Below are 26,701 nucleotides of genomic sequence, written 5' to 3'. Positions count from 1 at the left end.
ATAACAGCTCCTTTTGCAAAACACTTATATGAGAAATATTATTGGTGAAAAGTGGATTCTGCTGTCAGAAACCAACAAGGGCAACATATGTACTTTGGTTGCCTCAGGCATAGAGATTGAAATAACCTTGAGAAAGATATCATGGCAGGAATAATGGCGAGTCATCGTAGGAGAGGACTGGACAGTGCAAAGCATATGTTTTTGGGAAATTTGAGCATGGGCGTGTGTTGGGGTCACCCTGCAAGTGGTAATCATGGCTGGTTGAATCCAGAGAATGGCTAGCAGGCTGCAGCTATACACGGATGCTCAGGGTGTTGTAGAACTGATAAATGAAATTGTTTTCAATTGTTCACTTTATTAATGTAACTTCTGTTCACCATTCACTACACTTGCCTATGCTGTAACTTCTGTTCCATATTGTAATTCAAACCCCATTTTAAAACACTCACTTCATTTTGTAAAAGCTTCCTCCAACCTTCATTTTTGCAAACCCTGCTGTAATCTTATTAGTTTAGTTTAGATGTGTGAATGAGTTATGTATGAATGATGGAATCAACCTCCAGCCCCAGCCTGTCCTGATGAGATAAAGTTAAAATACCAATGGCTGAAGACCTAGACAACAGCCCTAAACAAAGTAAGAAGCATCCACCCTAAAAAGAAAAGAACAACAGAACAACAGAAGGAAGATCAAAGCCAGGTCCAAGGCTGAAAGTCACGCCTGCAATTGATGGGTGATCAATCTAAACCCAGAGGCAGCGTGACACAGCAATACCTATAGACTTTGAATCCAAAACTAAAAGCCTATAAAAAAGAAGGGTGAGATGAGAAACTCTGGGTAACATTCTGCTGCCAACATGGAAGAACATCGGTGCCTGCCCAACAGAGATCCAGCTTGTCCTTGTGCCCAGCTTTCCTGGCCAGTTAGCTGCCACAAGCTACAAACCCAAGCTGCAAAATCAAGCCATGAACTTAAGCTATCTTCAGGACTGGTAACGAAGGCCATGTCTACATCTAAAATTTTGCAGCGCTGGTTGTTACAGCTGTATTAGTACAGCTGTATAGGGCCAGCGCTGCAGAGTGGCCACACTTAGAGCAACCAGCGCTGCAAGTGGTGTTAGATGTGGCCACACTGCAGCGCTGTTGGGCGGCTTCAAGGGGGGTTCGGGGAACGCAAGAGCAAACCGGGAAAGGAGACCAGCTTCGCCGCGGTTTGCTCTCGCGTTCCCCGAACCCCCCTGCAAACCGCAGGGAAGGAGACCTGCTTGCTCGGGGGTTCGGGGAACGAGAGAGCAAACCGGGAAAGGAGACCAGCTTCGCCGCGGTTTGCTCTCGCGTTCCCCGAACCCCCCTGCAAACCGCAGGGAAGGAGACCTGCTTGCTCGGGGGTTCGGGGAACGAGAGAGCAAACCGGGAAAGGAGACCAGCTTCGCCGCGGTTTGCTCTCGCGTTCCCCGAACCACCCTGCAAACCGCAGGGAAGGAGACCTGCTTGCTCGGGGGTTCGGGGAACGAGAGAGCAAACCGGGAAAGGAGACCAGCTTTGCCGCGGTTTGCTCTCGCGTTCCCCGAACCACCCTGCAAACTGCAGGGAAGGAGACCTGCTTGCTCGGGGTTTGGGGAACGCGAGAGCAAGCCGGGGAAGGAGACCAGCTTGATTACCAGAGGCTTCCTCAGGTATGCTGGGATACCTGCTTATTCCACGGAGGTCAAGAAAAGCGCTGGTAAGTGTCTATACTTGATTACCAGCGCTGGATCACCAGCGCTGGATCCTCTACACCCGAGACAAAACCGGAGTACGGCCAGCGCTGCAAACAGGGAGTTGCAGCGCTGGTGGTGCCCTGCAGATGTGTACACCTCCTAAGTTGCAGCGCTGTAACTCCCTCACCAGCGCTGCAACTTTCTGATGTAGACAAGCCCTATGCAGCAGCTGCAGAACACCTGATGAATGTGGGTGTGTGTGTGTGAATGTGTGTATGTGTGTGTGTATAGGTATTAGGTATTATAATGTGAATGTGTGTGTGTGTATAGGTAATAGGTATAATGTGTGTGTATAAGAATTAAGATATTAGTTATTAGTCATAAATTGTTATCATAATAAATGTGGCATCTTTGCCTTGTCCCCTTTAATGAGATCCTGCTCATTTTTACTGGTCTAATATAATTGGTACAACAGTGTTACTTGCATATTGGAAGGCTGATTGTGAGAGGCCCTGGTGGGGGCTACAGTAGCAAAGCATTGTGAGGCACTCAAGGTTGCAAGGCAAGTAATGACACATTCGCCTGGATTGCACACAGGAATGGATTGCACCCTCATTAGTCTGGATTGCACCCAGGAATGTGAGCTGTAGCGATAGCAGAATACCTGGGGTTTTTTGCTCCTCACCTTTGTAGTCCAGTCCTCATTTGAAGGGAATTCTTCTGAGGATTGCCCCTCACAGCAAAGTTTATTCAAACAGTAAGGGTGGTGATGTGGAGTCGGGGGTGAACATGCCCCCTGTATTCTTTCTTATCTCCTGTGTATAGTGAAATGCAGATTTGCCTTGGCTCCCTCTTGCTGTCTCAAGGATCTTGTTTACTACTTATATGTAAATTTGTGCTAACCACACATTCCTTTGTTTGATAGACCTGCTTAACCACTCCTGCCTAATTGGGGCTCGTTTATCCTTTTATTTTACTCATCAGTAAGGCAAAAACTTTATTTCATGTCATTTCTTCCCCCCTCCTCACCCCCCACACACACGGCAGAGGGGGAAACCTTGGGTTTTCACTAAGAGGACAAATCTGAGTTTTTTTCAATTCCTCTTTGCAGCAGCTGGAGGAAAAGGTAAAGTCTTCATCCCTCCAATCTTGAGGCCCAACACAAACAGATCAGTGATGCATGGGGTCCTGGTTCCAATGCAAAGTACAACTCAAGTGCCCCCACTCTGTCACAAAGCTAGTGGCGGCTGCTGTAGGCACTGCTGTTGTGTTGAGTTCCCTGAGTGTTGTGGAGCCAGTTCCACACTCAGCACGCCAGAGAGCGGACGGAGCAACAGGGGCAGGGGAACGTGAGCTACATTTGGGAGAAATTTCCTAGTGCTTCTCAGCGGGCTTTTGTCCGCAAGCAGCAGAGGACTGGAGCGGGCGAAGTCTCCCCGGTTGCTGGGTACAAGGACAGGTGCGCTGCGTGACTGTCGCTCGGGCTTGCAAGAAGCAAGACACGCCCATAATAGAATGTTGGGCTGGTAGCTGCTACGTCCGCTCCGCCCATTTAGAACCTTGACGCACCTTCTGCGGCCAGAGACGCCACTGCGTCGGGGCAGAGAGGGGGCGCGCGCGGGCGGTAGGCAGGTGCCGGGAGGCGCCGTGCCCGTCCTTCCCGCAGGAGCAGCGGGGCGCCAGCAGCGCGCGCCTCTCCCCAGCGCGCGAGGGGCGGTGGGGGCCCATTTAACACTGCGAGTAGCTCGTCGCGCGCCTGTGCATGGCGCCTGCTCCGGAGCATTAATGCAGTCCGCGAGGAGGGAGGGGGCGTAGTGCTTTTCTGCGGAGCCTTGCCCAGGGCACCTCTGGGTGCGTGCCTGGGTTTGGGGAGGGTGCATGTGCGACGAGTGTGCTCAAAGGGAGCTGCGCTGCTTGGGTGGGGCGCTCGCTCTGTCAGCTGCCTACTTTCGCAGCAACGAGTACGCCGCTTGGTATTGTTAATGCAATGAAGTTAATGCATGAGCAGGGTGGGTTGGAGAGGGCGCTGCGTGTCCCCTAAAGGATCCGCGGAGGTCTGAGCGCTCCTCCCAGCTAGCTGAGCGTGCTGGGAGCATTCAGCCGTCCGACATCTGACGGGCTGTCTCGGGATTCTTGTGCAACCCGGTCCAGGCTTATTGGCTGACGCGCCCTGTGTATGGTGTGAGACTGGGGGTGTGCCCGGGGGATTAGAGTAGCAGCTGTGGTGCTGTGCTCACTGTGTATGAGTCTGCTCTGACCCTGTCCTTTTATTGCGGGTGGGGAGGGTGCCCGCCACTTCTGCAATCAAAGCCTTCCCCGGGCGCTGCTGCCTGCGAGGGTGCCTGGTGCATGGCGCAGGCAGGGCTGGGCGAGGGGCGGCAGCACGGCTGGGCTCCGCGGCCGCTGGTGCTGATGTCACTGCTGTTCTCATCGCTGCGTTGCTGATCCTGCTGCCGCCGCTGCCTTTGCTCTAGGATTGTAACAGCGCTGATCGGGAGCGGCCGGCCGGGCTCCGGGGGGTGGGCAGACAGTGGGGGGTCACGGAGAGGCCGCTGCTTCCTTTCCATCCTGTGGCTCGCTCGCTCTGTCTGGGGCTTTGTTGTCTCTCAGCTGGGTCGGACGGCGCGTTAATGTGACCTGCGTTTCGCCAGCATCCTCCTGGCCCCACCGCTCCGTGAATGATTTAAACCTTCAAAAGCAGCCAGAGCAAGCTGCCCTTTGTCTCTGCCGGGAGCATGTGGGTGAACCCCGGGGAGGTGCTGCTGGCAAACGCCCTGTGGGTCACGGAGAGGGCCAACCCTTACTTCATCCTGCAGAGGAGAAAGGGGCATGGAGGAGATGGAGGCGGCGGCGGACTGGCTGGTAAGGGAGAAGAGGGCTCCTCTTTATAGCCACACACTGCATTTCAAGCCTACTTTGGCTTTAGCTGATTTGGCCGCCCAATCTTAATTTTATTTGAGCTCAGCATCTGGGCACTTTGGTATAATAATGACTGTTTAGAACAGAAGCGTGCCCCACCTAGGCAGTGCGTCTGTCTGACACAGGTAACGGAAAATCCTGACTGCCTTTTCTCTCATGCAGTGCTCCTGACTACAGCTACACCAGATCCTCTACTGTCTTTTCTATTTGGCTTTATCATCGCTTATTTAATTGCAGGAGTCATATCCAATGGTGCTGCTGTTAGGTTATTGTTTAGTGAATGATTTGTCAGAGGATAATTATTTCCCACATCAGTATCAGTAAGATAGTAGCTGTGTCAAGGGAGAGAGGGTGGATTCAGATGAGGGGAGCTGTGTGAATTAAAATAATGGTATGTGGAAGGGGGGAAATGTAATCATCAGGTTTTGTGATTAGAGAGCTATAACTATTTTTCACCACATTCCCAAGAGTTCTTATCTCTCTGCCAGGGAAAATGTTATTCCAGTGGAGTCATTGAGGATTACCACTTGACAGCAGAGTGCTGTAGTATTAAGATAGTATTAAAATAATTTGTCTTTATTTGTAAATACTGTAAAAGTTTCCCTAGTGCTTTACAATATCTGTAATTGCATAAGATTAGCTAGAAAACAAAATAATAGTCTTTGATCTCTTGATACATTCATGTGCAATTTGCAGACATTCTTGTATTTTGATGAGCTTGCTTTTCTATTAGTACATATTCATCTAAAAAAAACTCGTCATACATATCTGGCAGTAAGGGAGCGGTTTTGCTTTTGAATCTCTACTGTATGTCCCTTTTGGGATGTCCTAGATAATGTATATGTTCTCAAGAGTATCTCTTCATATTATGATTATATGAGTTCTCTAAATATTTAGTATATTTTGGCCCGTATAAAGTATCATCAGCATTGAAAGCTTTACATTACTGGGATCATCTCACCCTGATAGTATTTATTTAAATGTTATATAACATATACCTTTAATATTTGGATTCAGCACTGCCCTGCCTCTGTGTGTGTGTATATATATGCCTTGAAAATTATGAATTTTTCTAGATTAAAATAATACATGATTGGGAATGTAGAACTCAACTCAATTTTATTACCAACTGTTCTTCCTGAATCAATACAAATCTCTGAATAAGTGAAACTTAAAAGAATAAGTTTTTTTGTTTGTGTGTTTGGTGTTTTTGCTTAATCCATGTATGCTGAAACAGTTTCTCTAAACTCGTCAAAATGCATATTGTGGAGTGCTTGCATTTTTGGTTCTAGGCTCTATGTAGCTTTATTAGAGAATTCCCTTTTTATTTGGGCCTGTTATGTTGTCCTTGCTTGAAAATAATTTAAAATCTAATAAGTGCCTTTGTCACTACAATTGTAAAATCACCCTGCAGTCTCAGGGCAATTTGTTCTTTCTTCACTCATCAGCATTGTACGTTGATGAACCTACTCATAGGTGCTGGAACTAGGGTGCTGATGGAGGTCTGGGGGGTGCTGCCTCACTCTCTGGCTTGAAATGGTTTCTATCATATACAGGGTTTTATAGTTTGGTTCAATGGCTCTTAGCACCCCCGCTATACAAATTGTTCCAGCACCCCTGAACCTACCTATTTTCTTCATAAAGAGAGGCTGAAATACTGCTTCTCCGTGGCCAGGGTAAGTTATCAGTAGTCACTCCATATTGGCTGCTGGTATTTCCTTTCATGGAAATGAGTGACAAATCCATCTTAAATGACTCTCTCTCCTCTCAGAAGTCTGCTACTCGTAAACTTGCCAAAGAAGTCATCACATATTCTAATCCCATGGATTGCATGATTGCTTCTCATGATTCTGTCCATTATCCTAATAATGTACAGTAACTCCTCACCTAACATTGTAGTTGTGTTCCTGAAAAATGCAACTTTAAGCAAAGTGATGTTAAGCAAATCCAATTTCCCCATAAGAATTAATGTAAATGAGAGGGTTAGGTTCCAGGGAAATTTTTTTCACCAGACGAAAGACACATGCGCGCGCACACACACGGTATAAGTTTTAAACAAACAATTTAGTACTAGTACACAGTGATGATGATTGTGAAGCTTAGCTGAGGTGGAGGAGTCAGAGGGTGGGATATTTCCCTTACTGCTAAATGATGAACTAGTAATTGGCTGAGCCCTCAAGGGTTAACTCTCTCTCTCCAAGGCAGCAGGAATGGAGAGAGAGATGCACATTTTCCCTTTAAGTACACTGCCTTGTTAATTAGATCAACTTACTGCAAGCTCCCTCAGTCCTGAGCCCTGGGGTGTCCCCTCGCTCTATGGAAGATGGGGTAAGCAGGGTGCAGGATAAGGGGAAGGAGGACACCCTGACATTACCCCCCTCTTCCTTCCCTCCCCCCCACTCAACAAGCAGGAATCTCAGGGACCAGCTCCAAGGTAGAGGGCAGGAACAGCACATGGCAGTGGGGGGAGGGACAGCTGCAATCGCTAGCCTGCTGGGCAGCTGCTGCACAGGTAACTTAGAGGAGCGGGGAGCTGATAGGGGGGCTGCCAATCCACCCTGATTCCAAGCCCCCAGCAGCTAGCTGCAATGGGCTGCTTTTCCTGCAAGCAGTAGACAAAGCAGGCAGCTGCCAAACAACGTTAGAAGGGAGCAATACACCACTTTAAGCGAGCATGTTCCCTAATTGTTCAGCAATGAAACAAGAAACAACGTTAACCGGGACGACTTTAAGTGAGGCGTTACTGTAATATCTTTTCAATCAGAGGAACAGTTATTGCTAACATTTGGGGGCTTATTCTCAACTGGTCTACCAAAAAAATGCAGCATGCATGCATATCAAGAACTCGGTGTATATGTACAATTGTGTATGCAGTGTTGTGGGTGGTGCTATAACTGTACAGATTTAGAGGCCGCTTCTGAGTTTATACTTACATCTTTGAGTAGGGGTAGGACTGTTCCATTCTTTTGGAGTAAACCAGGTTATTGCATCATCTTCTCTCAGTAGGCCCACATTATCGGATAGGAAACTGAAGTTCAGAAATAACTCAAAGAAGTTAATGTTCCCTTTGTTCTGGAGTTTTGATTCTTGAGATTTATGCCATTAAGTGGACCATGTGAACTCCAGTGTATATAATAAACAGTATGTAGTGCATATTGTCCTATGACAAACTGTTCTATACAGTCCCATATATATATATTGTAAACTGCTGTTCATGTATGTTTGTATATGCACTCTGCCTTGAATTGCACTTCACCTGGAAATGTGGTAATGGTAATAAATAACTAAATCTTTCCTTTACTGCTTGCAGTTTTTCACACATGAAATATTATTCTCTCTAGGCTTTTGATTTTTTTTTTTTTTTTTTTGTTTAGCAAGAAATGTTTTTGTAGCCTTTTCCATGAGGAGATATGGATACTGCTTGCTGATAGGATCATACCTAAACAAGTATGCATAGTGTATAGAAATAGCCTTCATAAAATCATTAGTATTAGTGATAATGCCCACAATTTTCAGTCAGGAACAAGATCCCAGTGTGACAGGTGTAGTATATCCACTCAGGAAGATGACAGTCTTTACTCCAACGAATTTATAGTATAATTTAGTGTTTGCAATCTAGAACCCATCAAGGGGGAAATCAAACTTTTCTAGTGTATGTATCTTGAGCGAACTCTTGGCACCACTTCACTTTGTCATATATTTGGGTAAAGCTGACTGATATACTCTGAAAAATGTGCTTTTAGAGACCTAAGTGTCCCCTTATCTAGAGTATAAAACTACTGAAACTACCCGAAGAAAAGCTCTGTGTAAGCTCGAAAGCATGTGTCCCTTTCCAACAGAAGTTGCTCCAGTAAAAAATATCACCTCACCCACCTTGTCTCCACTGAAACTTTACAGAGTCAACAGGGAGATGTATCTTGACAAATTGATCACATTTAGGTTGGTCCCTTAGAAATCCTGGAAATTGTGACTATAGTACTGTACTCTCAGAGCAGTTATCTGTTCCTGTTTAAAGAAACATGCAAGTGGAATTAGCAGGATGATACTACTTAAAGAAATATTTTCTTTCATTCATAATTCTGTTTGCAGTGACACAATACTGAAGTTAGATTATCTATTTACATGCCCTAAAGTATAGTCCATCAGTGGATACAGCATCATGTAACAATCTGTAAAATTTGAGGTGATCCTTGGGGGAAAACAAATCATTCATACTTAGACAACTGAAAATATCGTGTGTATAAGGTTTTCACCATGTAGAGTTATCAGCATTCTTTGCGCAAAAAAGGAGACTCAGTTTATCCCAGAAGTGTGTCCTGAAGATGCAAAAATTTTTTGTTTTTCCTTCTTGTGATGACTTCTGCTGACCTGTTTCCCCCAGTACTGGCACACGAGGGAGTTTTGCCTCAGGTTTTAAAAGGCAATTGACTTGCAAAATAGTTAGAAGAACTTGTTAACACAAGAAAGTGTCACCAGTATAACTAAAGGTGTGAATGTTAACTATAGGCAAACTCCTATTTGATACTCTCATTTTGGTATGAGTGGCTTATTTTGGTTTAGCTTGGTACTTGTAAGTTCTTTAGGACAGGGATCACATTTTTTTGTTACATTTTAGCAAAGAGTATGTTTACATTGCAGTTAGACACCCAGGGCTGGCCTGGATCGGCTGACTCGGGCTCATGGGACGTGGCCTAAGGGGCTGTGTAATTGCCGTGTGGACTTTTCAGTCTGGCTCCAGCTCGAGTCCAAATGTCTACACAGCAATTAAACGGTTCCTTAGGCCAAGCCCTGCAAGCCTGAGTCAGCTGACCTGGGTCAGACATGGGTTTTTAACTGCGGTGTAGATATACCCTTAGAGCCTGGGCTCCAGCCCATGTCCAGGTGTCTGCACTGCAATATTATAGCTCCACAGCCCAAACCCCACAAGCCTAAGTCAGCTGACCCAGGCCAGCTGCAGGTGTTGTGCTGCAGTGTAGGCATATCCACAGTGACTAGAACAGTGGACCATGGTCAAGGACTGGGGCTCTTGCAAGCTACCACAATATAAATAATAAATAACTAGCTTAAGCTGATTATTTTGGTTTAGTTTAAATTGCTCTAATGCACTCATATATACTAAAATCAGAATGCCCACATAGCTTTTTGTACCAGTGTAACTATATTGGTTTAAAGATCAGTTTACATTATACTACTGCAATGTTCTTTTTCAGGCAAGCCCTAACAGAAGATATGAGTTGTTGGGATTTTTGATTTCAATAAGAGGGGGGAAAAATGGACATGGCTTTTGGCAAATTGGGTTTTAATAGCCACTCTCTGTAAACTCACCCTTTTATCTTGAATCACTTCATTAATTTTTCAGGATAAAACTAAAAGCTTATTTTTGTGGTTAAAAAAAAATCAGTGTTTGATTAACATGTCACTTTCTGCACTACTTGCAAGCTGTTCCTGTATATCTTATGAAGTATCTGACCGTCAGACATGGAGTTTTATCTTCTCTCTATTTATCAATATGGCAAATACTTCTATTGTATTATGTTCCTCCATGGTTGTAGGGATCCCCCATATCCCTATGACGTCTTCTGTTTTTCTACACTTCAGATTTCCATTCCTCTCCCAATTTGACAGCAACCAGTTCTCTTGACCTAAGAGATCTTTGTCCAGAACTAGTTGGATACAAATTGCCTGTGGTTGGGCAACGCAAAGTGCTCCTTCCCTGTGAAGGTCAAATGTCTGTATGGGATTTTCACCCTTGGGCAGTGGGAGATTGAGAGATGAAGTAGAACTTGGATCTTCCTCATGGTGACACAGAGCTCAGTCCTTGGTACAATATTCCTGTGCATGCCTTAGGCATTTATAAATGAAATAACCAGATTTTGTTGGTGGTTGTTTTTTCTTAAAATGTCCTTAATTTTTAACACAACAAATAGATTAAAGAGAAGTCTCTGGATATCAGCTTTCTTCTATAGCAAAGCTTGTCAGATTTATTTTGGAGAGAATATCATAGGGAAATAGTGTTGGGCACTTCTAATTAGTAATGAAAACAAACACATTTGTATAAAGTGCACAGAAAGTCAGAGGTTGTGGTTTCTATGACTGATTTGTGTTTTAAAAAAAAAAAAAAAAAAAAGCATATTCCTTTTGCTAAAGATATGGTAGCTTGATATGAAATGTGGTTGCTTTTTGTTTGGTTTTTTTTTAAGTGACCACTTGTTAAAGTATGTTTGGATACCTAGGCAAGTAGCAGATTTTTGTGTTTATTTTCAAGTGTCATGTCTGTGGTATGAATTGTTTTGTAAATGAAGTATTTATGCTGTCAGCTGGATCACCATGTATGAAAGCACTCGCTGAAAGTTGTGAAGTAATACTGTAAGTCCAGAAAATGTTGCCAAAGATCTTTCTAGTACTTAATTGGTAGACATCAGATGGCTGATTTGCTGGTGTAACATTGTCTGTTCTCACCAAATCTTTCTTTGTGGTGGGGAATGAGGATTGTCGCTGTTACATTGGAAAGGAGGAATGGAAAGAGACTGGTTGACTGGTTCTTGTTGGTGAATGCCAAGTTAAGTGACATGAAATGAAAGTGTCATTGTTACCCTGCACAGTACCATTATGTGGTACTGTTGATGTTATGCTAAGACATTGTTACCCCAAGTTTGGAGAAGGAATTCAGTTTCCTGTCAAGTACAGCTAAAGGATTTCTTGTGGTTGAGGAAAGCATTGTTTACAAACCTTTATTTGTAGATACTTAACTTCTTTTTTGAAAAATCACCCTTTAATCCAATTTGTCACCTCACTCTATGAAAAGTGTTTCATTCTTTTGCAGATTTTGCCCTTGTTTTTTCATTCCTGTTTAGTGCAGACTGTTAGGAACTCAGTAGGTACATAGTTTTCAGTGAAGAACACATGCTTTATATAACTTGAAATGAAATAATACAGTTACAATTTGTGCAAATAACATTGCATATATGTAGATCACCATTTATTTTCTTGAGGCATGACTGTCTTTAAGTATTGGAACCTCGATTTTAATCAGCTGTAACCTTTCACACACCCAGACTAATATTCCCTCTTCTGCCCTATTCTGTCTTCACTCCCTCCACCCAGTCTCTTTCCACTTCTTATTTAAAAGGGGGGAAAAAAAACTTAGCAGGTCTGTTTGATTTTCTTCTGGGAGCCATATACTTCTAATGTATCATTCATGACTTAATGTCTCCATCAGAGTCTGTTAAATGGAGACACTTGGGGGCTCAGTGGAAAGACCACCAGACCTTCTTACACCCTTTTGATATAATTTTAAAGGCATCTACAATTATTGTGTGCATACACATTCTGGGTTTGTCTACACTGGGGAAACAAGTGGTATTTTAAAATATTAACATTTTTATACATTTTAAAATGTTACTTAACACCTAGCATTGACAAAGACAGTCATATACATAAATTCAGTTTTGTCTTCCTCAGTTTGCACCAGACATCTCCAGTGCTGCTTAGTAGTAGCTTTGCCAAACAGCAACAGAGTGAAAATAATTAGACTTAGGTCTAATATTTTGGATATTCAGAAGCCTGCAGTCATCAAATAAACTGAGCCATGTCAATTTCATATTATGACTGCTTGGGAAAAAGATATGAACAGTGTCAGAGGCAGGCACTGAAAGTATTCACATGGGTAGAAGACTTAAAAACAGAAGGTTGAGAGGGGAATTAGATCTTGTCTACATTAGAAAATGTGTATGAGAGGGTAGTTTGTTTTGTTTTTGTATAATCTAAGGTAAATCTATATAACCCCCCATGTGAACTCTTTTATTCTGGTATTGATATATTTTTTTTTGGCTTAGTTGATGTTGCTTGGGAAGGGATTCAAGCTAAACGTATAATTACTGGTAAAATGTTCCCTTCTAGGCAAAGCATTAGGCTTTGTCTACTGTGCCACTTTACAGCGCTGCAACTTTCTCGCTCAGGGGTGTGAAAAAGTGCTGCAAGTTTCAGCGCTGTAGAGTGGCAATGTAGACAGTGCACCAGTGCTGGCAGCTACTCCCTTTGTGGAGGTGGGAGAGCTCTCACCCAATGGCTGGTGATGCGACTACACAGCCACGTTAAGCTCTGCCATAGCAGCGCTTTAACGTGGCTAATGAAGACATAGGTATTGCTAATCTAAGAGTTTCTTCCTTATAAGGGATTGTCTGCACTGCCCCAGGGTTTGGACTAGGGGGTGTGAATAGCCCCGTGCACCAGAGTGCACCTGTGGATGCTGCAGGTGCGAACTGAAAGATTCCTTGTTCCCATTAACATAGTCCTCTTCAAACAGAATCTTCATATCTATCAATTACCTAGCCAGTTGCTGAGACACTTCCTCTCCAAGCAGAATGTGGGAATGGCACCCTGGTAGAAATTCCAGCACCTTCCTTGCTTCTCAAAAGTTGAAGGTAGCAGGGGCTGGGTTTCTTCCCAGAATGTTGCTTTTAAACCACTCTGTCGGCACTATTTGTCAGACTAGAATGTTCGGTTTTGTTTAATTTTCTGAGAATGGCATCAATTTATTAATCTAGTGCAGTGGCTCTCAACCTTTCCAGACTACTGTACCCCTTTCAGAATTTTGATTTGTCTTGCGTGCCCCCAAGTACCACCTCACTTTAAAACTACTTGCTTACAAAATCAGACATAAACATACAAAAGTGTCACAGCATGCTGTTAATGGAAAAATTGCCTACTTTCTCATTTTTACCGTATAATTATAAAATCAATTGGAATATAAATATTGTGCTTACATTTCAGTGAATGTATACAGAGCAGTATAACAAGTCATTGTATGACATTTTAGTTTGTGTTTACTTTGCTAGTGCTTTTGATGTTGCCTGTTGTAAAACTAGGCACCTATCTAGATGAGTTGATGTACCCCCTGCAAGACCTCTGCATGCACCCAGGGATACATGTACCCTTGGTTGAAAACCACTGATCTAGTGTCATTACTGAAGTCCCTAGAACTACTCACACGAGTAAGGTAAATAAGATTGGATTCATGATATTAACTCTGGAGTTTTGAATGTTGTTTACACTGGGCTTTGACAGGTATGTCATTGGACCTCTTCCTGTAATAAAAATAAATGAGTGAGTAGATTACCTAATCAACCACGAGGACTGCCTTGCAAAAGTACGGGAAAATAATGATTCATTGTGGTGATGAAGGAAAATAAAATTACCTTCACATACTGAACATCTTCGCTATTTTGTTTTTGTTGCTGTTGTGAGTCAGTACTTTTATAACCTAGCTAATGATATCCAAGCTTTAGGACAACTCTTTTCACAACCTATTACAGCTGTACAAAATTTAATTCTTAGGGCCAGGTCATGGTGTAAATCAACGTAGCTTCATCAAAGATTGCCTCTAGGTGTGACAAAGTAGTTAATTCTGCAGACCTACATGATCCTTAGCCTCTTTGATAGAGCTTCCTATGTCTTTAACAACTGCACTGGGAGTGTGACAGATAGGGCTATTGCAGGAAAGTGCCCTGAAAAGTCTTCTTGAATTACGTTTAAGTATCGTTGGAGTCCATTGTATTGAATGCAAAGGTAATGTATTATTTTGAGCACTGGAAGTGTGAATTTCAAAGGACTGTATTGAATAATGGGTCAGACAAGAATGGACTTGGAAAAACAGTGTAAAGTGTTTTTTGCTGGCAAAATCTCTAGAGGGAGGTGAATGCAAAGTCCCACCTCCAGTTATACAGGTTACCCAGCCTTTTGAAGCTGTGCCCTGAGGAGGGGCCCCTTTTCTGCTGATTATCTGTTCCTGGAATCTGAAGATCAAAGGCCAAAGCTATATAAAGGAAAGACATAGGGCTTGTCTACACTAGCAGTTTACAGCGCTGCAACTTTCTCGCTCAGAGTTATGAAAAAACTCCCCCTTGAGTGCAGCAAGTTTTGTTGCTGTAAAGCGCCAGTGTAGCCAGTGCACCAGTGCTGGTAGCTGTGCCCCTTGTGGAGATGGGTTTTTTAGAGCACTGGGAGAGCTCTCTCCCAGCATTTGCCTTGACCACACAAGCCATGTTAAAGCACAGCCAGTGTAGATAGCCCTAACTCATTCCTGAGGATGCTTGTACTGAGATAAAGCTGTTATGAACTTGTCACCACAGAATAAGCCCTTTGTGGGGTTTGATGTATTGTTCGCTGACCAGAGCCCTTGTTGGAGTTGGGTGGGTGATCTCTGGTAGTCTTATTAACATGCATGTAGGTTCTTTTACTGTTTTTAACGTTTTCTCTCTAATGCTTTCAGCTTGATACATGTGCTTGCTTAGAGCTATTTGGTAACTTGAAACTGTGGGTAATTACACTGCTTATAGTCTCTGAAGAGAAAACAAAACACTGAAGTTGGCCTGTCTAGGCATTCTGGTTCACTGCTACAGCGAAGGCATGGAACTGTCCAGTCTGAAAAAACCCAATCAGAGGGAGCAAGATGTGAATGTCTGCCCAAGAGAGGTGATGGCGGGGAGGGGAGGGGCAGAAGACTAAAAGTGGGTGCCCTTGCTGGACCATGGAGAGGGAAATACAGGTGCAGCTGTCCTGAACTTTGACAGGCTCTTTAATGATTACTGTTTACAGAAGTACCCATTATGGGCTCACGCTGTAAGTGGAAAGGGAAGGGGACCATCAACATACTTCATGTATTGGGAGGCCATTGAATCGTACATCTTTTATTTAGTATTTAAAACATCACACTGAAAAATAATACGAATGTTTTGAAAAATTATTAAGTGACCTGATTTTGTATGCTCTCCTAGGGCCAGTTTGAGACACTTCCTCTCCCTCCCCAGTCATAGAAGAGAGTGGTTCTGTGAGTAGGTCTGCTGAAGTCAATGGGTCGCTGCTCACCAATGTGATGGAGGGAGCGTCACAATCTGGCTAAATCTTTGTTCTGTTGGAATTTAGTTGATACAACACGTAGTGCTGGAGTTGCTCTTATGTCTTAAAGATTTACATGCTAAACTGCAATAGAAAAAAATAAATCTCTGACTGAAGATGACCTGAGGATTGTACACTGTGGTTATAATTCTTCGTAGAGTTACTTTTTTTTTAATAATATAATTGATAGAAATTTTTAAAATAAATGCTAAGAGAAAAATGTGAGATTTTGGTAGGCCACGTGTAAAATTATGCAAATTAAGAAGAGCTTTGCGTAGTCCTGAAGTGACTCCTCTGCAGGTGTAACTCTGGCAGTTGACCATGGTGGCTCAGCAAAGGCCGCAGTGAACATATTTGGTGAGAAATCAGTCATGGCAGATCGGTATGTCTTCAGTAAGAGTCAATTTTTCTTAGTGCAGGTTGCCTATTATACTGAATGTTGTGGGAGTAATGGATCATTGGGATTGAATGGAAAATTCCAAAAAATCACTAAAATTTAAAACTTTCAAGTTGAACTGCAAGTTTCGCAGTCTGCTGTTGTCCTCAACTTTTTGACAAATAGCTTGTGTAATAGGCAGCTGTTGCTGTATCATGCAATGACTTTAAGGTTGAAGGGTTACTGTACTTCATCACCCAGGTGACAGGGTCTAACCTGTTTTAGATAATAACAAAAAAAGTTGTCATATAGTCCAAGTCTCTGATCTTGCAATCAGACCTTCCTTCTACCCCACATGAAGCCCTCTTTGTCTAAGGGGCTCTGTGCAAGTACAAGTCTCCGCTCATATGGATGTGGTTGCTCCCAAAAGGAGTGGGAGCCAGAAGATTGTGTGTGTCCGTGTGCATCTTCTAATATAAAGTTTTCATAAAACCAAACAAATGGAGGATTACTTCATAGGACTATATTAAAAACTTGCCTAGATGGAATATAATTGTGTACTCATGGGAAATCTAAATATGCTTTGTTAAAACAATTGCTGCACCGAAATCTACAGAAGCTATTTTTTACTGAAAACTGTAATTACTGAATATACTTAAAGAAAGAAAAAAAAATGGGGAGTAGAAACATTGTCCATGGCGCAAACATTCAAAGATGACTGTGGCATGTTGTCAAGAGCATAAAGTAAACTGAAAAAAGAGAAACATGTTTTTCCTCTAGTAACTTTCATATGTAGTTATTTTAGAAGTTACTTTTAACAATAGTAGTTTAAAATACTCAGGAGAGTGTGTGGTTTTATATGTTTGTTTGGAAGTTGATAATATCCTGTACTGCTGTAATAACCTTAGTCCCAGTTTTGGACCTTAGCGTCCAAAATATGGGGGTTAGCATGAAAACCTCCAAGCTTAGCCACCAGCCTGGACCTGGTACCTGCTGCCACCACCCAAAAAATTAGAGTGTTTTGGGGCACTCTGGTCCCTCTGAAAAACCTTCCCTGGGGACCCCAAGACCCAAATCCCTTGAGTCTCACAACAAAGGGAAATAATCCTTTTTCCCTTCCCCCCTCCAGGTGCTCCTGGAGAGATACACAGACACAAGCTCTGTGAATCCAAACAGAGTGAATCTCCCTCTCTGTTCCCACTCCTGGAAACAAAAAGTACTTTCCTATTCCCCCAGAGGGAATGCAAAATTAGGCTAGCAATCCAACACACAGATCTCCCCTTGACTTCTTCCTCCCACCAATTCCCTGGTGAGTACAGACTCAATTTCCCTGAAGTAAAGAAAAACTCCAACAGGTCTTAAAAGAAAGCTTTATATAAAAAGAAAGAAAAATAAGTACAAATGTTCTCTCTGTATTAAGATGATACAACACAGGGTCAATTGCTTAAGAGAATATTGAATAAACAGCCTTATTCAAAAAGAATACAAATCAAAGCACTCCAGCACTTATATTCATGCAAATACCAAAGAAAAGAAACCATAGAACTTACTATCTGATCTCTTTGTCCTTACACTTAGAAACAGAAGACTAGAAAGTAGAACTACTTCTCCAAAGCTCAGAGAAAGCAGGCAGGCAGACAAAAGACAAAAGACTCAGACACTCAATTCCCTCCACCCAAAGTTGAAAAAATCCGGTTTCCTGATTGGTCCTCTGGTCAGGTGCTTCAGGTGAAAGAGACATTAACCCTTAGCTATCTGTTTATGACACGCCCCCCCAAATTGCAGACAGTGGGGAAGCTTACTGGCGGCGATTTTCTTCTAGAACTTGAAAATAAACAGATTAATACAACACATAGGCCTTTACATATACTCCTAAGTATATAACTAACAGACTTTACATTTTAAGAACACTTTTTAACTACTGAATTTTGGGAAACTCTCACGGGAGAGTGCATTAGCTACTTTGTTAGAAGCTTCTGTGATGTGTTGAATTTTAAAATCAAAATTTTGGAGAGCTAAACTTCAACGAAGAAGTTTTTTGTTGTTCCCCTTGGCAGTATGAAGCCACTTTAGTGCAGCATGGTCAGTTTGTAGTTGGAACCGCCGTTCCCAAACATATGGGCGTAGCTTTTTCAGGGCGTACACAATGGCATAGCATTTCTTTTTACTGACTGACCAGTGACTTTTCCTTTTAGACAGTTTTTTGCTGAGAAACACGACAGGATGGAAGTTGTGATCTGTTGCTTTCTGCATGAGCACTGCTCCTATACCACGCTTAGATGCATTCGTGGTTACTAGGAATGGCTTGTCAAAGTCCGGGGCCCTGAGCACAGGGTCAGAGATGAGCGTTGCCTTAAGTTGGGTAAAGGCCTTTTGACACTTATTAGTCCACTTAACTGCATTTGGCTGGGTCTTTTTGGTCAGGTCGGTCAATGGGGCAGCGATTTGGCTGTAGTGTGGTACAAATCGCCTGTAGTATCCGGCCAAGCCTAAGAAGGATTGGACCTGCTTCTTGGACCGTGGGACAGGCCACTTTTGGATAGCATCCACCTTGGCCTGTAGGGGGTTAATGGTTTCTCGACCCACCTGGTGCCCCAGGTAAGTCACTCTGTTTTGGCCTATTTGACACTTTTTGGCCTTAACAGTTAGTCCTGCCTGCCTGATGCGCTCAAAGACCTTTTCCAGGTGTAGTAGGTGTTCGGGCCAGGAGTCTGAAAAAATGGCCACATCATCGAGGTAGGCAACTGCAAATTCTCCCAGTCCAGCTAGTAGACCATCTACCAGCCTCTGGAAGGTGGCGGGTGCATTTCGAAGGCCGAAAGGAAGGACATTGAATTCATACACCCCCGCATGGGTGACGAATGCTGACCTCTCCTTGGCAGGTTCATCTAGCGGTACTTGCCAGTACCCCTTGGTTAAGTCTATTGTAGAGATGAACTGGGCACGTCCCAACTTTTCCAATAGCTCATTGGTGCGTGGCATTGGATAGTTGTCCGGACGAGTTACCGCATTTAGCTTACGGTAGTTCACGCAAAAGCGTATTTCCCCATCTGGTTTGGGTACCAGAACCACTGGAGATGCCCATGCACTGGTAGATGGGCGGATTATACCCATCTGTAGCATATTCTGGATCTCCCGTTCTATAGCAGCTTGGGCATGAGGAGACACTCGGTAGGGTGGGGTTCTGATTGGGTGAGCATTACCTGTATCAATGGAGTGGTATGCCCGTTCAGTCCGTCCTGGGGTGGCTGAGAACAATGGGGCGAAGCTAGTGCACAGCTCCTTAATTTGTTGCCGCTGCAGATGTTCCAGGGTGGTTGAGAGGTTCACCTCTTCCACGCCACCGTCTTTTTTCCCGTTAGACACCGTCAGGCCACTCAGCATCATCTCCCTGGACTGTAAACTGACAAACCTGTAAATCTCTGGAATAGAAAGGCTTGAGAGAATTAACATGGTACACTTTAGGCTTTAGTGAGGAATTGGGAAATGCTATGAGGTAGTTTACAGCTCCCAGGCGCTCTTGGACCGTGAATGGCCCTTCCCATGATGCTTCCATCTTATGGGCCTGTTGCGCCTTCAAGACCATAACCTGGTCTCCTACCTTGAAGGAACGTTCTCTGGCATGTCTGTCATACCAGGCCTTTTGCTCTTCTTGAGCATTCTTTAGGTTCTCTTTAGCAAGGGCTAAAGAGTGTTGGAGGGTGCTTTGTAGGTTGCTTACAAAGTCCAGAATGTTAGTTCCTGGAGAAGGCATAAACCCCTCCCATTGCTGCTTCACCAACTGTAATGGCCCCTTAACCTCGTGACCATACACAAGTTCAAATGGTGAAAACCCTAAACTGGGATGTGGTACAGCCCTGTAGGCAAACAGCAACTGCTGCAACACTAGGTCCCAATTATTGGAGAATTCGTTGATGAATTTACGTATCATGGCCCCCAAAGTTCCATTGAACCTTTCCACCAGGCCATTGGTTTGATGGTGGTACGGGGTGGCAACCAAGTGATTCACCCCATGAGTTTCCCACAGTTTTTCCATGGTCCCTGCCAGGAAATTAGACCCTGAATCTGTAAGGATGTCAGAGGGCCAACCTACCCTGGCAAAGATGTCTGTTAGGGCCAGGCACACAGTGTTAGCCCGGGTGTTGCCTAGAGCTACTGCTTCTGGCCATCGGGTAGCAAAGTCCACTAAAGTCAGTACGTACTGCTTTCCTCTGGGCGTCTTTTTTGGGAAAGGGCCCAGAATATCCACAGCTACTTGCTGAAATGGGACCTCAATTATGGGGAGTGGCTGGAGAGGGGCCTTGACCTGGTCTTGAGGCTTTCCCACTCTTTGGCATACCTCACAAGACCGGACATACTTGGCAACATCCTTGCCCATCCCCTCCCAGTGGAAGGACTTCCCCAACCGGTCCTTGGTTCGGTTCACCCCAGCATGGCCACTGGGATGATCATGGGCTAAGCTTAAGAGCTTCCCCCGGTACTTAGTTGGAACCACCAACTGTTTTTGCGGCTGCCATTCTTCCCGGTGTCCACCAGAAAGAATTTCCTTGTATAAAAGTCCTTGGTCTATAACAAACCGGGATCGATTAGAAGAGCTGAGAGGCGGTGGGGTGCTCCGTGCCGCCGCCCACGCTTTCTGAAGGCTGTCATCTGCTTCCTGCTCAGCCTGGAACTGTTCCCTTGAGGCTGGGGGTCACCAGTTCTTCCTCAGACTGTGGACTTGGGCTTGGTCCCTCTGGAAGCGATGTAGGTGATGGGGTTGTTTCCGTTGCTGGTGAACCGCTCTCCGCTGGTGCACCTGAGGGTATTTCAGGCTCTGGCTGAGCCTTTTGGGTATGGCTGTCTTTTGCTTTTGCCAGTTCTGGCTTGCTGGCGCCCTCTGGCGTTGAGTTTGAAGATGTGGTTGCACTTGCTGGTGCTGGTTGCTGTTCCAGTTCCGGGCCTGGGACTGGAGATGCTGTGGCTGTTTCAGTGGTAGGCATGGAATCCGGGTCCACTACCTCTGTCTGGGTCTCTGGTAACACAGACGGGGCCTCTGTGGACGGTTCAGGAACAGGAATGGGTCTGGAAGCTTGCCTGGTTTGGCTACGTGTAACCATTCCCACTCTCTTGGCCCGCCTCACCTGGTTGGCCAAGTCTTCCCCCAGTAGCATGGGGATAGGATAATTGTCATAGACTGCAAAAGTCCACATTCCTGACCAGCCTTGTACTGGACAGGCAGTTGAGCTGTAGGCAAGTCTACAGCTTGTGACATGAAGGGGTAAATTGTAACTTTGGCCTTTGGGTTGATGAATTTGGGGTCAACGAAGGATTGGTGGATAGCTGACACTTGTGCCCCCGTGTTTCTCCACGCAGTAACCTTCTTTCCGCCCACTCTTAAATTTTCCCTTCGCTCCAAGGGTATTTGAGAGGCATCCGGGCCTGGGGATCTTTGGTGTGATGGTGGTGTAATGAATTGCACTCGCATGGTGTTCTTGGGACACTTGGCCTTGATATGTCCCAGTTCATTACACTTAAAGCATCTTCCATCTGATGGGTCACTGGGCCGAGGTGAGTTACTGGAGACTGGTGAGGTTGAAGGGTAGGGTATCTGTGGCTTTACTTGGGTGGTATGTGGGGTCTTTGGCTGTCCTCGGTTGTAGGGTTTATGGTCTGTGTGCCCCCTGGGGTAATTGTTCCCCTTGACAGTAGCTTTCTTGCTTTCTGCCAGTTTCATCCATTTGGCTCCAATCTCCCCCGCCTCAGCGATATTCTTGGGGTTTCCATCTTGTATGTACCGTGTGATGTCTTCAGGAACACCATCCAAGAACTGCTCCATTTGTATGAGGAGGTTCAGTTCTTCCAAGGTTTGAATGTTGTTTCCTGTTAGCCAGGCCTCATAGTTTTTTGCAATGTAGTAGGCGTGTTTGGGAAATGACACCTCTGGTTTCCACTTTTGGGTTCTGAAGCGCCGACGGGCATGATCTGGGGTTATCCCCATCCTGTATCTGGCCTTGGTTTGAAAAAGTTTATAGTCATTCATTTGCTGCTTAGGCATTTCAGCTGCCACCTCTGCTAAAGGTCCACTGAGGTGTGGCCTTAATTCTACCATGTACGGGTCTTCGGGGATGCTGTACCCAAGACAGGCTCTTTCAAAGTTTTCCAAGAAGGCCTCTGTGTCATCACCTGCCTTGTAGGTGGGAAATTTCCTGTGCTGTGGAGCAATATTTGGCGCCGGGTTGTTAGGGTTGGCTGGCACAGGCAGCCCAGCTTTTGCCATCTCCAGTTCATGTTTTCTCTGTTTTTCCTTCTCTTCATTCTCTTTTTGTTGTTTTTCCATTTCTTTTTGTTGTTTTTCCATGTCTCGGCGGTGGGCCGCCTCCTCTTCTTCTTGCTTCCTTCTGTGGGCCAACTCATCTTCTGCTTGTTTCCTTCGGTAGGCCATCTCTTTTTCTTCTAGTTTTCTTTTGTGTGCTGCCTCTTTGGCTGCCTCTTTGGCTGCCTGTTCTCTTTGGTAGGCTGCCTCTTTGGCTGCCTGTTCTCTTTGGTAGGCTGCCTCTTTGATCTGTTCTTCTCTTTCTTTCATCTCCATCTCTTTTGTTTTATTTCCAGTTGTCGCCTGTGTTCAGCTTCTTTGATTTGTTCTTCGGCGTCAATTTTTGCCTTAGAAGTCATGGTTCCTGTTTTCTTGTGTTGGGGTGCCCTCCGGTGTTTATCTTCTGAACTGCAGGTTCTCTGTTGCCTCCTGAAGTCTGCCTAGCAACAGTGCCTTTAGCTAATTTTCCTTTTCTCTCTCTAGCTAATGTTCAATGAAGGGAAACCAGAAAAACCACTTTATTTGCATGCCTATAAGTGCTGGTACTTGCCTCCTAATGGGAGGGCTATTGCATGACAAAAGACCCTTAACATGCAAGCCACAAACTGCGAGAGAGAGCAGAAAAAAAAAATTCTCTCTGGTTCCCTTTTAAAACCAACTGCTTCTCTCTGCTAAAAAGCCCTTAGCAGAGAAAAGAAAAATATAATATTTCTACTGGCTTCTGGATTCTGTCTATCTCCCACCAGCTGCCACTCATGTTATAACCTTAGTCCCAGATCTGGACCTTAGCGTCCAAAATATGGGGGTTAGCATGAAAACCTCCAGGCTTAGCTACCAGCTTGGACCTGGTACTTGCTGCCACCACCCAAAAAATTAGAGTGTTTTGGGTCTTGGGGTCCCCAGGGAAGGTTTTTCAGGGGGACCAGAGTGCCCCAAAACACTCTAATTTTTTGGGTGGTGGCAGCAAGTACCAGGTCCAAGCTGGTAGCTAAGCTTGGAGGTTTTCATGCTAACCCCCATATTTTGGACGCTAAGGTCCAGATCTGGGACTAAGGTTATAACAACTGCTAAGTAGGGCTCTGACCCACAAGTAGCTCCAGGCAGACTAACAACTACAATGAACAGGGTTTCATGCAAGTGCAGTCTACCTACGCAGAGTAATTTGCAGAATCTGTGTAGTATTTCAGGCTCTGATCTTGTAAACAGCTGTCTCTAATGGGATTACTTCTGTGCATTAAATTACTCACCTGAATGAGTGCTTGCAGGATCAGGGCCCTCATTTTAATTACTATGGGGCTGATCCTAAAAACCCCTACTCACTTGAATAATTCTTGCTCACAACAAGAACTAGTCATATGAATAAGGTCTAATAGGTCTTTAGTACTGTGAAACGCGAAATATTTTTATTTTGTTGTAAGATTGCTATTAACATACAACATTCTGAAATACTGTAGAAAAGTACAAACAGTAAGTCATGTTTGTCCATTTTTTTTCGTGGATATAAAAATGGCTGTGTAATTCAAGGGTTAACTCATGCAAGAGGATGTAACCATGATTTGGGTAATACATTATTTTGGGTAAATGGTGAATTAAGAAGTATATTTTTAAATTATTTTTTTTCAATTACATCTTTTCATTTGATCTCTTAAATCTATTCATTGCTAATGTGTAGCAGAATGTACTTGCTCTGTCATGAGTTAATAAACTGGGAGAGGGTTAAAATAGACCTTTTTTTTTTAATAACAATTAATACAATCACTTCTGTTCTGATTTAAACGGCTATTATTTCATTCTGCTTGCATCACCTGCCTGCACAAAAGAAACTGACTTATGGTGTAAACTGGAGCAGTTCTTAAAGGACAGCCTTCAAGGGTAATTGTAAAATTTGAATAGGCAATATTAATTGGCTTCATAAAATATGAATAAACACATTATTTTTTAAAAAACAAATTTCTAAGCAACGTTTCTTGCTATCAAAATACTGTGTTCAGTTTTATAAATAAAGTAAGTCATAGCCATAAATTACATGTAAAGAGTGAAGATATGGAAAAAAAGAGATTAACTGAAATCTGGGTTTTTGTGGAGCGTTATGAATATTCCTTCCCCTAGCCTCACCAGCAGTAACACCTCTGCAGTCTGTTTCTCCAGTTAAAAAGGATTGGACACCCCTACTCCATAACTTTTATTCTCCTTTCCCCAGTCTCCAACAGCTCAGTGAGAATGAGTTAGGGAGGGAGATATTTTCCTGACTTGACACCGCTGAGCAGGCCAATGGGTTTGTGCTGCCTCCAGTGTCCTGAGCTCTCTCTGTGCTAGTTTTCTGCAGTGACATACTTGCAGAGGTGGTGGCAGAATCCTCAGGACCACAGTCACATCATATCAATTTTGGAAGTACAGCAGCAGGAAAGAAATAGAGAAATTTTGAATTGCATGAAGGTGGGAATTTGCAGCCAAATCAGGAGTTTTGATGGTGCTGCTTATCACTATGAGAGCACACATGGCCTACAAATAATTTATTTGGCTGTTGCCCCATGACTTGCATTTGTAATACTGTCTGCAAATGCATGGAGTTGCAAAGCATGAAGAAGCTTGAGTGTAACTCTTGCAACACATTTAATGCAAATACAGAGCAAAAGCTCCTTTGCAGTTCACTTTTGTAGAAAACATTGCCCTATACCTCAGTCCAGTAAAACACTTAAACACATGCTTACCTTTTAAAGTTGTAAGGGACTACGCATATGCCTAAAACTAAGCATGTGATTAAGTGCTTTACTGGATCAGGGCCTTGTAATGGCAAAATTGTTTAATGTAGATGAGTTGCAAGATCATGCACATTTTAAAGGAACAATTTTAAATTATTCTTGCCGATTTGGTTTTTGAATGGAGTCAAAACTTATCTAGGAGTATTTATAGAATGTTTGGGGAAGCCATCTGGTCAACAGTAGTTGTCAAAAAGTCAAATCAGAGGTTAGACTTAAGGTATGTCAAATGAGGCCAACTTGTCCAGTTAATGTGTAGTATCTCTTGTTTAATAGAAAGTATCTCTTGTTTTCTATTCAGCTTCTATTATAGGCATACATCCTTGTAGCACTGCCTGCCAAAGTTCTGGTAACATATTCAGGTCTGTCTTCAGCGTGATAATTGAGACTCCTTAGACACAAAAGGTGGCTGATGGACATTAATGCAACGGGAGGAGATTACCTCCCAACCAATCTGACCCAGGAAGAACTATAAATGAGTTTGTTTGAAATACATCCAATGAAAGCCACCTAATTGCTCTAGGTTGACTGTTGGTGGGATAATTCCAATGTTAATTGACATTTGGACTTAAAAGCAACTCGAAAGGGGAAACGATCAGTTTGTGCTCTTTGTATCTTTCAGATGTTTAAAGAGAGCCCGAAAGGATACTTTGTCCCTGTCATAAGCGTACAGCTAAGGGTAGCATAAAATCCCTTTTTACCCTATAAAGGGTCAATTCCTCTTTTACCTATAAAGGGTTAAGAAGCTCAGATAAGGGGGTGGGGGCACCTGACCAAAAGGACCAATAAGCGAAGAAGATACTTCCAAATCTGTGGGGGAAGGTTTTTTTATCTGTGTCTCTCAGAGCCAGCCGGGAAACAGGGCAGGGGAAAATACATCTCCCTAAGCTATATCTGAACTAAGCATCTAGTGTTGCAGAAATAGTACGTAATAGCAGAAAAGAAATGCATTCGATTACCTTTTATTTTAGCTTGTGAATTTTCCCTGTGCTAAGAGGGAGCTTTATCCCTGTTTTTGTAACTTTAAAGTTTTGCCTGGAGGGGAAATCCTCGTGTTTTTTGTGTCTTTTGTTATTCTGTAAAGTATTTACCATCCTGATTATACAGAGGTGATTATTTTACCTTTTCTTTAATTAAAATTCTTCTTTTAAGAACCCAATTAATTTTTCATTGTTCTTAAGATCCAAGGGTTTGGGTTTGTGCTCACCTGTACCAATTGGTGAGGATATTATTCTCAAGCCTTTCCAGGAAAGGAGGTGTAGGAGCTTCGGGGGATATTTGGGGAAGGTAGGGCTCCATGTGGCCCTCCCTGAATGTTTGTTTAAATCGCTTGGCTGTGGCAGCGATACTAAAGCAAGGAAGGAATTTGTGCCTTGGGGAAGTTTTTTTAACCTAAGCTGGTAAAAATAAGTTTAGGGGGTCTTTCATGCGGGACACCACATCTGTACCCCAGAGTTCAGAGTGGGGAAGGAACCCTGACAGTCCCAAAAAAGAGGAAGGGTGAGGAAAGGGTTCTTTTCTTTTTTTTTCATATTAGAAATTCCGGTTTTGTCTACCAGGAAAGACAGCACAATGGAGAAGTAGTACAATTATGACATTACAAAACTGAATATGAGCAACTGAAAAGGGGAAGAGAATGTTAGTCAATGCATTCAAATTTTGGAGCTTTTTTTTTGTTCTTGTTTTGACTCGTTTAATTGCAGTATCTAATGAATACCTGGAGAAAGGATGCCATTGATAAAGGTACATTACCCTTCTT

The 26,701-nt window shown here is 43.7% G+C and overlaps 1 protein-coding gene across 1 annotated transcript in view; it reads left to right on the top strand.

The window, feature by feature from the left end:
• The first annotated feature begins 3,421 nt into the window (after positions 1–3,421).
• TBC1D9 (TBC1 domain family member 9) overlaps positions 3,422–26,701 on the top strand; it is a 62,994-nt gene continuing 39,714 nt past the window's right edge. The window contains exon 1 of the mRNA XM_050945491.1: positions 3,422–4,559. Within this exon, the coding sequence (XP_050801448.1) occupies positions 4,433–4,559 (127 nt within the window). The 5' untranslated portion in view covers positions 3,422–4,432. The remainder of the gene's footprint in view (positions 4,560–26,701) is intronic.

Source organism: Gopherus flavomarginatus, chromosome 3 (assembly GCF_025201925.1).
Source record: "Gopherus flavomarginatus isolate rGopFla2 chromosome 3, rGopFla2.mat.asm, whole genome shotgun sequence".
In the NCBI taxonomy this organism is placed as follows: domain Eukaryota; kingdom Metazoa; phylum Chordata; order Testudines; family Testudinidae; genus Gopherus; species Gopherus flavomarginatus.
Note: the sequence above shows the minus strand (reverse complement) of the source record. Positions and strands in the feature narration are given on the sequence as shown.